This window comes from Microtus ochrogaster, unplaced genomic scaffold (assembly GCF_000317375.1).
Source record: "Microtus ochrogaster isolate Prairie Vole_2 unplaced genomic scaffold, MicOch1.0 UNK8, whole genome shotgun sequence".
In the NCBI taxonomy this organism is placed as follows: Eukaryota; Metazoa; Chordata; class Mammalia; order Rodentia; family Cricetidae; genus Microtus; species Microtus ochrogaster.
Window position 1 is genome coordinate 4777363 of NW_004949106.1, and position 13583 is coordinate 4790945.

The 13583-nt window shown below is 45.6% G+C and overlaps 1 protein-coding gene across 1 annotated transcript in view; it reads left to right on the forward strand.

Moving 5' to 3' along the window:
* Stk17b (serine/threonine kinase 17b) overlaps window positions 1-3235 on the forward strand; it is a 29125-nt gene extending 25890 nt beyond the window's left edge. The window contains exon 8 of the mRNA XM_005366361.2: window positions 632-3235. Within this exon, the coding sequence (XP_005366418.1) occupies window positions 632-914 (283 nt within the window). The 3' untranslated portion in view covers window positions 915-3235. The remainder of the gene's footprint in view (window positions 1-631) is intronic.
* Window positions 3236-13583: the final 10348 nt, after the last annotated feature.

The following is a 13583-nucleotide window of genomic DNA, read 5'->3' on the forward strand; positions in this document are numbered from 1 at the left end:
TGATCATAGAGAAACTCTCTGGAGTTGACATAGAGAAAATAATCTTACTTCCTTAGAACGAGACGTGAAAGTACACACTGTAGCCCACGCCTCCACCTGGCTGCCAGGCAGGGTCCATTGCCATCACGGGTTAACACAGACCTTGCACTGCCGGGAAGAGAGGTTTCGCTCAGGGCCTCACAGTGTTTGCCACTTGTCTCTGCCGCGTGGGGCTGTGGCGAGACGGAGCATGATGTCCCGTATAATACCTCCTACAGGGTTGTCCTCAGTGCTCCAACTGCCTTCAGCGAGTCCACCACCTTCCACCAATGTCACAGGCTGGTGGCCTTTGGGGAGACACTCAGTGTCCAGACTGCAGCGCATGACGCTGACAGTTGGGAAATTGGCCTCAGATTCAGGTCTTCTAGTATGTCCTTCAGTGGTCTGTTAGATGACAGTGATGGTGCCTGTTTCCTAGGTTCCCTGTGATTATTAATAATACACTGCAGCGTGTGAACTAGCCCTAGCGTATGCATGAGCAGTTCATGAGAGTCAGCTGTGTGCTGTCTCCATCCGTGTTCGTGTAAAGCAGATGGGAAGCCGTCTCCAGTCGGCTCTTGCGCTCACCTTTCCCGTGTGCTTTCCGCCACAGGAAAAGACCCACAGCAGAATCCTGCCTGTCTCATTCATGGCTGCAGCACTGGGACTTTGGAAGCTTGTTTCACCCCGAGGAGACTTCAGGTTCCTCTCCAGTTCAGGATCACACCCTGAGGTCCTCTGAAGACAGGACCCCCAAATCCTCCTGTAACGGGAGCTGTGGAGACCGAGAGGACAAGGAGAATATCCCCGAGGACAGCAGCATGATCTCTAAGCGATTCCGCTTTGATGACTCCTTGCCCAGCCCCCACGAGCTTGTTCCAGACTTGCTGTGCTAGCACTTTCCTCTGTGAGCCGTCGGGACTGACGTGGAGATTGAAAACCCTCTCTGTGTGAGATTGTCTCTTTAGCTTCATATGTGATATGTTTTTATTACAAATGCACTTTTGCTTAGAAGAACGTAGGGAACAGTTTAAATGCTAGGTTTCTGTTTGCTAGCGTAGCATTTCCTGTCCTGAAGTTGTTTTACAGAGAAAAATATTTAAGTATATGACAAAAATGTAAATTGTGCATGTGAGTTCACATGCAACTAAAAGAATTCAAGTTCAGTTGAACTTATAAAATGTTTCACATATCAGGAAAAATGGGTTCTATTATGGTAAGACTGAACAGAGTGGAAACATTGGAATGTAATAGCTTCTCTAAGGCAAGCCCTGTGCCGTGACTGTTGACGGAACTGGTCTGGGGAAGCAATGTCAAGTATGAACCACACTGTACCGAGACGGTGTTTATTAGCAAAGCTCCAGAGATGTTCACAATTGGAAGTGCTTCCCACTTACCAATACCTTGAAACTATGTAAGATTTCCTTTGTGTGCGGGATGCTCCGTGAGAGGGGCTGTCAGCCAGAGCAGAGAGGAAGCAGGGCTGAGCCAGGCTGTTTCTCTGCAAGCTGAAGCAAAACATGGCATCATTTTCCAACTCGGATGTGTTTTGCACACTCATCGTACATCAGATCTAGCAGAGGTCTGGAAGATAGGAATGTGTGGTTTGCAGATAAGAAAGGTGCTCCTCATCCTCTAGAATTACCAGAGTATAGGAGAACTGGGAAAAGCCAAATGTGTTCTCATTTCAGTCGGCTAGACACACTCAGAAAGGGAAATGTTAAGTCCAGGCAGCTCACTCAGTGTTGGCTATCTCCTAAGTCTTAGAACAAGCCCACCATTTAGAGTCTTCCACAAAAGTACCAGAGTATTAGTGGAACTGTTGGCACCAGAGTCCTTGGTAGGCAGCACAAAACATTATGGCTTAGGCATTGCTGCAGTTCTTCAGTGAAATTCCGAGTGAGTGAGGAGGCTTGACACGCAGCTCTCTCCAGGGTCCGTGTGTGTGTGTGTGTGTGTGCATTCATGTGTGTGCATGTGTGTGCATGTGTGTGCATGTGTGTGTGTGTGTGGTTCTGCTGGAAATGACACAGATGAGCGTCTAGTGTTGAGTCCGTGGTCAGTAACTGTGTTCAGTCCTGATGGGAAGGAGCCTGGGGAATGCTCTGGTGACTTCCCATTTGTCCCTGCTAGAAGGTCTGTAATAATATGCTACTATAATAAACTCCATTACCAAAAACCTTAATAAAAAGCCCGTGTATTTCCACATTGAAGTGGGTTTAGGCTAACAATCTGTAAATTCTTGAAATTGTTAATAAATTCTGAGTTCTTTAGAAAACTTTAAACTATTTTAAATGAGCATCAGGTGTTTGACTAAACATTGAGTTCCTTCTTTCTTTATCATCTTTAAAGATGTGCTTTGTATATGTGTGTGCATATGTGTATGTGTACAGTGTATGTATATATGTATAGATAGAGAAAATAGAGTCTTGGAGTCTTGGGTTGTTTTTTTATTTTATTTTTTTATTTTTATTTTCGTTTTTCGAGACAGGATTTCTCTGTAGCTTTGGAGCCTGTCCTGGAACTAGCTCTTGTAGACCAGGCTGGCCTCGAACTTACAGAGATCCACCTGCCTCTGCCTCCCGAGTGCTGGGATTAAAGGCGTGCACCACCACCGCCTGGCCAAATAGAGTCTTTAAACATTCTTACATTAGACATTCTTTGCTTGTGTATTGTGCTCAACTCAGGTGCCAAAGGAACCCTCTTGTATGAATCATAGATGCTTTCTGTAGGACGTCATCTGTTGGCCCAGTAAGCTAAACTCTGAAGATGCTGCATTTAACTCATGTGCCTAAAACTGAGGAGTTGATAAACCATTGATTGCTTGTGTATTTTCCACCAGTATTAATTCAGGTGAAGTCGTTAGTCAAATCATGAGGAAGGATTGTGGTTGCTTTCCCAACAGGTAACATCTTATTGTAAAACTTTAAAAAGTATTATGCCAGACCACAAGAGTAAACATTTGAAGTTTTAATTTTAAGTCATTTGTTTAAAAATCTCTTTTTTATTGTCTTTCTTTTTCTGGGGAATTCTGAGATGGTTTGCCTGTTCTCCTTAGTAAAGGGGCCACCAATCTGTAAACTCCCGCACCTTTTCTTGAAATGTTGTTTATTGTAAAACAGTAGCTAGTGGTTATACACAGAATATAAAAACGGTCTTTCTTTCCATAAAGGGGAATTCAAGTATTTCCTATGTTGAAATCTGGAAATAAATGTCTTTTGAGAGAATCTATCTGAAAATGCCTCCGTTCTTCCTCTTCTCCCTGCAAGGCTGAAGAATAGGTCTATCAAGAGCAGACGATGTGATGATGTCTCTCTTGCTCGAGTTAGGAGCTGGAGAGCCCCTCTGAAAATCAGTCACACACCCGAGGAGAGCTCATGAAACTCCCATTGCTGTTTCCGATGGATCTGGGTGGCTGGGATTTTTCAACTGCTGGTGCATCAAAGGCATTTGAGGGGTCTCCGTTTGTGCCTGAGGTGGCGTCGATCCTGTTACTCACGATGCTAACAGCCACAGTCCGTCTAAAGTTCCCACCCTTGCAGAGTTCTGCAGCTTTGCTCCCCAGGAGATGCAGCAGCGTGCTTCTGTAACCTCTGCTTGTAACATTCTTCTTTGGCAGCCAGGCTGCACACAGCCTCACTCACCTGTTTAAAGACACTATGTAATGTAATCTACATGGCTAGGTCATTAGCTTTGAACCAGCTGGAAATAGTAGTCTAGGCTGTAATGCCAACCCCGGAGAGACAGAAGCAGGAGCGTCTTCAGCGCATTCAAGACCAGCCTGGTCTGCGCAGTGAGTCCCAGACTAGTAGGGCAGCACAGTGAGACCCTGTCTCATAAAAGCCAAAGCAAACGAACACCTGTGCCTGACTTACGCTGGATGAACTCCTGGGCCTTGCTTGTCACGCTAATTCTCTCCATATCACCATCCTCTGGGTGCAGAGACAGACACACAGCACGGTACTCTGCCGTGTTGAACTGAAACCAGCAAAAGCGTCGGCTTTTTCAAGTTCTGTGACAGTCTCCTGCTTGACAGTCCAGAGTTACCCCAGCGGAGAACAAGTTCCGTCAGGCGCCTTTTTCTTTTGAGAAATGGTCAAAACAAGATCGTGGCAGAAGCCACAAATTACGTTGCTGGCAATTTTAGACTCAGAGCCTTCTCCGTGAGACCAGCCCTTATGTGAACTGTTCCAAACTAAGGGCAGCAGGGGACCGAGACTGTGGGCATAGGATGAAAAGGTCTTGGCTTCCTTCAGGAAGTTCTGCCTTGTATCAGGGGAGGAGGCCTATTTTGGTGGGAAACTTGGTTTAACTTTAAAAGTTTTTAGTTTTAGCCCCTCCCCCTTCCAAAAAAAACCCATCATGTAGGCTCCCATCTTGATTTAAAAAAAAAATCAAAGTGACACTAACGTCAAAGGGTCATTGGGAATCCATCCAGACTTAGCACCTTCACTCAAAGGAGCTTTGGACACGTAAACGTGGGGGTCCAAACCTTAGCACCACAAAAAACAAAACCCAACCCCACCCCTCCAAAAAACAAAACAGAAACAACCTTTAAGGTGCATTTATCAGCATTGAAAAAATAAGACCAGTTTTCTCCTTAAGAAGTGTCCAGCCAAATCAGAGTAAAGTACAAGAAAGGACTTGGAAGCCAGTTGGTCCTGACCCCGGGCCAACCTTCCAGTCTGGGGCAACATAGGCTAAAATGTCTTTGGATATAATCCATGGACACTTAAACTTGGAACATAGCACTAGAGAGCAAAGCGATGGGATTCAGTGATATTCAAAATCTAGCTTATCCAGGGGGTGGCATTCATATTGCTTTGTGAGGACCAAATCATTTCCTTGTGTCCATCAGCTACTGCCATTGCTGTTACAACATACCAGACAAGCAACGCAAGAGAGGAAGTCTGTTTGACTTTACAGGTAGTTCATCTAGGTGGGCGAGCTTGGCAACAACGGTAGGAACCAGCAGGGCGTATTTCGGCCATAGTTAGAAGGCAGAGGTCGGACAGGAAATGTGGGCAGGCTGATAGCCCTCACTGCTTACAACAGCCTTCCAGAACTGCTAGCTTGGGGCCCGCGTGTGCACACCTGTGAGCCTACAGAGAGACACTGTGACTGACAGCAGGCCCCTGACCTGAGAAACACTACACTCACCACCCTCCAAAGCTCCATAAGCTCCACATGCACGCCGGGAACCAGTAGCAGATTCTGATACAGCGTGCGCTGATTCTCATGGTCCCTCTGTGTGCCAATGATGCTTTCTGAATAGAAAGTCATTGCGGTGGAGTTTTGCTCAAGACTCAACTTGACCATGCCTGGGCTTCCAGAACTTTCCCTTTCACTGTTTCTCTACCACTAGCATGTATCTCTTTATGATATTTTCTATAACTCAATGTGAAGGTCTTTTTATATCTCTGTGTTCTGGGCAAATATAGTTGGTGAAAACAGAAAAACCTGTATGGTTTCCTTACCTATGTGTACATAATAACTCCATCCATACTTTTCCATCTTAAACGTTAATACAAAAGGTTTTCTTAGGAGGAAGTAAATCGATCTTCCAACTTGACGAAGTATATGAATTCCTTCCCTTTAGGATGCATTACTAAAAAAAAAAAAAAAACTTCAAAATCACTTCCAGTGGAGACAGCAAGCATCAACATGGCCAGAATCCGATGAATAAAATCCCATGTGTACATCCAAGCCAACCTATGCTGTAGTCCAGCCTTAGAATACGCGAAAAGGATTATTTTATAATTAGTTCAGAGGATTCCGCCCTCCGCGGCTCACCACTGGAATTTAAATTTAGTAACTAGAATACTCCTTTGAAAGACCAACGGAGAGATATCTGCTAATTATCCTGGTATTTCTAGCCAGATTGTAAAGTGAATCTGGGTCACTAATTACGCAGTTACCAGTGTACAATCAGCTCGGCTGTGTGCAATGACCAACGAATAAAGGAGGAATATTGGTGGAAATTAGAAGATAGACTCGCTGAACGATTAAGACAACGGATTCTGTCTTGTAATGTACACTCCAACCCCTTCACTCTGTGAACCAACAAACGTACGTAAGCCCGCTAGGCCTTTTGATTCTCTGTGGTTTCACCCTTGAAACCCAGCGTATTTTATACCTGGATTTCATAGTTTGTATCACCAAATTATCCATCTAAATTGCCTTCCTCCGAGTCAGATTTTACGGGTGAGATATTGTAGCTTGTATCTTCCTTTGAGATCGGTTGTTAGCCCCCACTTAATTGGAACGTGATTGGGTTCTAAAGCGCTATGTGCACAAAAAGGGTTCTGAAGTAAATGAATATTTAAGTAAGCACAGGCTGAAGACCATTGAAAACAAGTTGAAAGGGGGGGAAAAAGCACCCGGTCCTTTACCCAGAGGCCGCCTTGGCTCCTGGAACCCGCGCGAACATCAGCTCCTTTCTCTTAGAGAGCCCCAACCATCAGCGGTTTGCTACTTTGATTTGTTCCGGTCCTGATTCATTTAACACTCATGATTAAGCACAGGATACTACAAATGAGCCTGTCTCCTTTCTTCCCACAAGTTGAATGATTGCTGGCCAGTGGCTGGGGCTTCTATATGACTACATTTGTTAGGGATTTAATTACTTTGGCTCCGCTCCAACAGTCCCGAGCAAACACGGCAAACAACCCCACAATATTGGATCTAAGTAGTCAGCCTCGTTTTGAGCTCTCGGCAGAATGTGTCGCTACTGAATTGGGTGCTTGTATGTGGCGTAACAAGTATGGCCTGCGGATACAACCGTGGTCGGAGAGAGGCAGCCTAGAAGGCGAAAGAATGAAAAGTGTTCAAGGACCTATCGTGAGTCAGGAAGGATATCTGGCTCTTTTCTTCATGCCGTTCATGTACTTTTTGCATGGTGAGCCGGCAAGGCTAATGCTACACTCCTTGTGTGCAGGCAAGGAAGCAGATCTCCTACAGCTAGGTAACCTTTCAAAGTTCTCAGATGACCGTGTGCTGGGGTTTGTGCTGAGGTTCTTTCTTCCTAAGGCAGCCTTCCTGCATCCTCCCCCCTTCCTAAGGCAGCCTTCCTGCATCCTCCCCCCTTCCTAAGGCTGCCTTCTGTCCATCCTTTCCCCCTCCTAAGGCTTCCTTCCTGCCATGCTCCCCCTCCCCCCGACTTTTATTCCTTCCTTCCTGACTGCCTTGTAGTATGCTAAATAATGAGTCTTTCAAAGACATCTTTTTCAGATATCCTTTGCCCTATCATTCCAAAATGGGACTGAATTTCCCAGGAACAATTTAAAAACTTGAGGAAGTCACTGGAACCTGATCATTCTTTGAAAATGGATGACAGCCTGAATTCTTGCATGATCAATTGAAAATATATCACAATGCCAGTGAAGTCTATACTATAATATTCTAAATGGCGGTGTCTGTTGTAGTGCCCAAGGAGCTAAGTGCTAAACAGAGATGCGAACAATTCATTGTCCTATGTCATTTTGACTGCACACAAACAGCTATCGTGCTGATTTCCTAGCTCCATACAGTTTGCTGCCCTGGAGTCAGAACTAGGTCAGTATTGGTCCTTCTTTAACCACCATGTCTGAGAAGCATCTAATAAACATAGTTCTCACTGAAGACCTCCTTCAGGAAGGACGATCAGCATTTGCTCTGAGGCACAGAATGCCTGATTCATCCTAGGAACTGAGCTTCCAGAGAGGTGAGGGCAGGGGAGGGTCGAGTGGGCGGGGAGAGCACGCGTGGGTGTGGGCGGGGGAGCGTGGTGTGGGCGGAGATCGGGTTAACAAGCTCAGCTTTATTCTCAGGGCTACGAGCTCCTCTTCAGAGAGTCTTAAGGTTGAGTTTGGCGTAATCTTATTTCCCCTTTCAAGGGATCTTCGTTTGGTTGTGGTGTGGAAGATGGGTCAGACCTAAGAGATGTCATCTAGGAACATAGTTCCCTGTATCCCGGCGAGAGGACAGGGTGTGGGCCCAAGAGAAATGGAGAGATTCCAACAAAATCTGGGAGACAGATGTGACTGTCCCCTGGTTATTCGGGTGTGCCCAATGCGGGATGTACAGAGCTGTCTTCAGAACCAAGCAACTACTGTCTTGGAGAGTTCAGCTGTGCCAACTGGCCAAAGATTATTCTAGTCTGTTGCCCATTTACATCCCCTCACAGAAGGGCAGTGAGGACCACGATACCCTCTCTCTACCTCCTGTTACTTACCCTGCTGTCTTAATTACATGTGATCTTGGAGCAGCTAGACCACAGAAGGCTGGGGGAGGGGCCCTATGTAGGTGGCCACAGGAAGGCTGTCATCTGAGCTGGTAAAGACTTCCCACTGTGGCTGTGTCCGTGGGGAGCATCCACACCCAGTCACCTCTCATCTTTATTTACTCTGTCAGGACCCCCCCCCCAATAAACTCACTGGTTCCCTGGAGTCAACTTTGGTAGAGATGTACCTCCGTTTGTCTTTGGAATCACAGGAGGAGGGGTAGATGTTCTTAATGTCTCCTCCTGGGAAAAATTTTGGCAGCAAAATTAGAATTATTATCCAATTTGTTATCATCTACATAACTTTTGAATGTAGATAAACCTCATTCTGTTCACTACCTAGGGGGTGCTCAGTATTAGCTTTGAACTTGTAGTAAAAGCCAGTGGATTAATTTAAATTTTCTGATAATGGTTCTGTAGCTTGCTTCAGTGTAAACTGCGTTGCCCGAATGCTAGGCATTTATGAGTGAGTACACAGCTTGAAACTCTACCTGGAAATGGCGGTATTAGTAATATTGCTAATTACTGCGGCAATAGTAGTCATGTTGGAAGAATATGGCATCCCTGTTACTGTATAGAAAATGAGCCATGCTATGTATAGTGCACTTATGAATCTCTTACCTCGTGTTGGCTTCTGTATGTTGTATGTACATATTCCTGTGGATGTACATGTAAGGATGTGAGCCTGCACATGCCTGAGACTGACATCAGGAGTACCCTTAGGTCATGTCAATCTCGGTCATGGAGGCGGAGTCCCCCACTGACTCCAGAGCTGGCCCACAGCAGCTAATCTGGCTGGCTTGCCCCGGGGAATCCTGTGGCCACCTCCCTTGTAATGGAATTACAGGCAGGCTGCTACACCCCTGCAACGCATTTGCGGGCTCCGGGGAATCCGGTCTGAGTAGTGTGCAAGTCATCTCCTAGCCCTCCACCTTATTTTACGAGGCGAGGTCTCTCCCTGAGCTTGGCGTTGGAGATTTAGCTGGACTACCTGGCTAGTGAAGTCTTAGATCCGGCACAGAGCTGGGGTGACGCCATATACTAGGGCTGTATGTGCTTCCAAAGCACTTCACCATCTTCCCAGTCCAAGACGACAGGTTTATGGAGGTGTAATTCCCACATCATAAATTGACCCACTTAAAGATTTTTTAAGCTTCTGTCAATGTTTTTGCTATTTACCGGCTTACGTAACCAACACCGATAATTCCAGAACATTCCATCCTCCTCAGCGAGAAATCCAGCATCACTGTGGAGTAGCCCGTTCTAGACATTTCATATAAATGAAATCCTAAAATGGGCTTTTGCGACTGGCTTCTTACTCCGCATTCCGAAATTTATACATTTTATAACATAAATCAGTATTTGCTTTCCTTCTCTTGATAAATAATATCCTATTTATAGACATGTCATTTTCTTTTTCATTAGTTGTTAGATGTTTGACTCGTTTCTACACTTTGGCTAAAAATAAATCCTGATACTGAGCAACATGTATGTACAAATTTTTGTGGGAACGCATGATCTCATTTCATTTGGTCATATACATAGGAGAAGTGCCAGGTATTAATGGTAACCAACTGACACATTGTTTTCTGGTTTGCATCCACACACGCAGTAAGCCTAAGGATTTAACATTCTCCTCTGCTCTTGTGACTGTCTATGGTATGTATATGTAGTGTGCGTGTCCCCTCAGTGGGGACAGTGGCATCTCTGCATAGCTTGGGTTTTTTTTTTTTAATGATGATTTATGACCTTGGGTTTTTTTTTCAGGTGCTTAGTAACATGTATATTTATCGGAGAAATGACTACAGGTTTTTTTTGCAAAATTTAAAATGGAATGGTTTTCCTTTCTACATGTAGGCAAGCCTCAATTGTTCGAAACCTTCATCAAGAAAAAAATATTAGATAAATAAAGATAATCTGATTTGGACACAAAGCAAGCGATGATACACTAAACCTCTGAATTATAAGCCAAGATATACCTTCTCAACTTGTAAAATGATTATCTCAGGGATTTTCTATAGCAGCCGAAAGCCGGTCATGGTCTGGTTTTCTATGTCGGTGACAAACACTGTTTAAGCGGGGGTGGGGGAAGCTGGCTGTGTCGCTTGAGGTCTGAGGCGGGATGGAAGACTGAGTACCAAGGCAACAAGACTGAGCAGAACACCGGGTCCTCTCACGATGCCCCAAAACCAGAAAGAGGGAGCAGGATGACTCTCGGGACAGGCTATGGCCCTCAAATGCTCACCTCCTAGGGTCAACTTCCTCCAGTGATGCTCTACTTCCTAACCTCACTACCCCTAAATAATGTCATTGAATTCTGAGTCCGGCAGTGGACTCGTTTACTCAAGACAGAATTCTGGTGGCTTGATCGATTTCCTAAAGCCCCATATTGGGACACTGTTGCACTAGGGACGGTGGATGTAACCTTCTCCTGGAGAGCCAAAGTAACAATTGTGTTCAAATCTAGGTTGGCCAACCAATTTTTTTAATCGGCGTTTCTTTCTGGTGCCATGGGTGTGGAATTATTTCCTGGAGCAATGCAACATGGGGCTATCTCATGGAAGAAAACGTCTCCCGGTAACCACCTCTCTCCTCGGGGAGGAGTGGGGCTGCTTAAACCCCTCCTCCCAGTAACTGTCGGTGGGGAAGAGCAGGGTCTCAGAAATCCCTCCGAGACTCCCTGCTGGAACCTAACTGGCCAACTGCGTACAGGTTTCAAGTGGTCGTCACAACTGCTGAGTGTTAAACAGGCCATAGCCTTATCGCGCCCGGAGAGCACCGCTCCACAATGGGACCAAGGCTGCAGCAGATGAGCCCGGCGGCCTTTCATAGCCGGATCAGAACACAGAAGAGCTCCGCGAAACCCCTCGGTCCGTTAACCTGGATTCTGCGCAGTGAAATCGAGGTTATATTTTTTCCAGGCTTTACAATTCTTTCTGGAACTAGCTAGCATTTCTTCGATAATCAGGGCATTTTACTAAACGGGTGGAAAATTGTCTCGGCGATAGTGTTGGGACCATTTGGAGTCCTGGCTTCCAGCTGCTCTTCCCTGCTAGAGATCTTTACTTTCCTTCTGATTTGAGTTACTGAAAGCTGTGTCAAAGTTGTTTACCAGCTCTGCTTCACGAGCTCGTGTTGCATTGGCCTTGAGGATCAGAGGATGAGGTTTTCACCTGTTGGCCCACCTGACTATGTTGGGTATATAAGCCTCCATGGTGCTATTGAATAAAGGGTTTCTCACCAGTGACTAGAGGTCCTTGTGTGTGTGTGTGTTTGCTTGCGTGTTTCAACCTCCAGTCCCTTGCCCAAAGCTTGTGAACTGTATGGTAGCTCATAGAGCGCAGACAGGCGTTGTGTGCTGCACGGTAGCATAAAAAATTGTGAAATTAAAGCTAATAGATTATCTTTGAAGATCTGAGAGGGTTTTGGAATTCTGAGTCGGTGTTTCATGACTCTGTATTATACCTTTTCTTTTTTTAGTAAAGTCAGGAAGTGAGAGTCATTTTCTCTGCAGCGTTCCTAGCCACTTGTCTCGGACTGTACTTCTCCATTTAAGTTGCTTCTTGGAGGGTAGCTTGGGAAACCGAGAACATTTCCTTGTTCAGAAACAATACTCTGTGGGGGTGTACACCTTTTATATTTTCCAAGGTTTGGGGAATTCTGATCAGAGACCATTTTTGCTTTCTCACGGTTTATTTCCTTGCTTCATGTACCTTTGAAAGAGGGGCACAGAAATCTCTGAAAACGTGTGTGTGTGTGTGTGTGTGTGTGTGTCATAAAAGTCCCCGCAGCATGTTTTTCTGGGGCTGAGGCTATTCCCGTGAAGCAGGCAAGCAACGGATCTCTGGCCACAGTTTCTGCAACTGCTGTCATTTCAAGGCAAACCACTAATTGCAGAGAAATTCACTCGGAGCTAAAAAAGATTTCTTTGCAGGAGACTCCTCAAGACTCCTCCCAGATTTCCCTTGCTCGAAACGCCGGTGCTCCTTAGGCACGGCAGTCCTCCTCTGCTCTCCACGTGAACGGGATTCTGAGACAGAGCTACTTCTGAAAAACAGAATGTTCTGGTGGGTTTGGCTGCACCACACCACAGACACGCTGGCACAGGGCTGCAGACACGCGTCCAGAAGTGCTGTTTGCAATTGTGATAGTGATCTTCCTAAAAATAAGGACTCTCTTTGCAGTTCACAGAGGTGTGGGTACCGCTGTCCCCACGTCTCCCAAAGCCCTTTCGTTTCCTGATGGATGTTGATGTTTCAAAGACTTCACATGAATCACAATATTTTTTTTTCACTTCAGTTTCTGTTCTTAGCAGAAAGCATTGTCTGTAGGTATCCTTTTCCAAATTATATCTTTTTTAAAATCTGAAACATGAATTTCTGCAGTTTTTTTTAAAGGAGGGAGACAAATCTCTTTGTTTAAGGCCAAGAAATTCTGTGGAAGAGATCATGCAACTCCTCCTAATGACGGTCTCCGCTCCAAAGTGACCTGGTTCCAATGTTTTACCTTTTAAGTAAATGTTCCTGCTTTATTTTTTCCAAGAATGAAGACGGACACTAAAAAGAAATCCCACACGAGCTCAGAATTGAGTATCACAAAGGGTAATTTATTTAGGGGTAGACTCGTCGATCACAGTTTTCTGCTAGAACAGGGAGCAGGAACCAAATCCCGCAGCTGGAAGAGAGAGAGGGCGAATATGCGCTTTACATATATAAAAGGCCACGCCCCAGTGGACGGGTACCTTAAAGGCTGGAGGAATTTCCTGCAGCCAGTAGTCAGTGTTCCAGTCACGGATTATTTGTCACGTGAAGGGGTTACTGTTCCTGTGCTCAGGCAAAGAGTATGTCCAGCTGTCCCTTTTGCTGAATAACTCATCTCTGGGCTTCAGCGATGTTTACAAATTTAGGCAGAGTCTGCATAATTTCGGGGAGAAGAAGAGCATCACGGAGTTTGAAGAGGACCCCCTGTTGCCCAACTCTTGCTGGACTCCGGCTAACAAAAGGGTAAGTGTATTGCTCTCCAAGGCTTTGTGGCGTTTGTAGTTCTCCAAGTCAACTCTGACTGCTGTAACAAAATGCCACAAGCTGGGTGGCTTCAACACCCCGACCATTGCTTTCCTCCGTTCTGGAGGCTGAAGGCCCAAGATCAAAGCCAAACCAGTTCCCCATTTTCAGAGAGAGAGGTCTTCACCGTGCGTCCTCACACGGTGAAGAGAGCAGGGTATCTTCCTCCCCTTGTCTCATTTTCTAATGGCACCAGTACCGTCCGTGGGCGTTCCGTCTTTACTACCTGCAAAGGCCCCAAC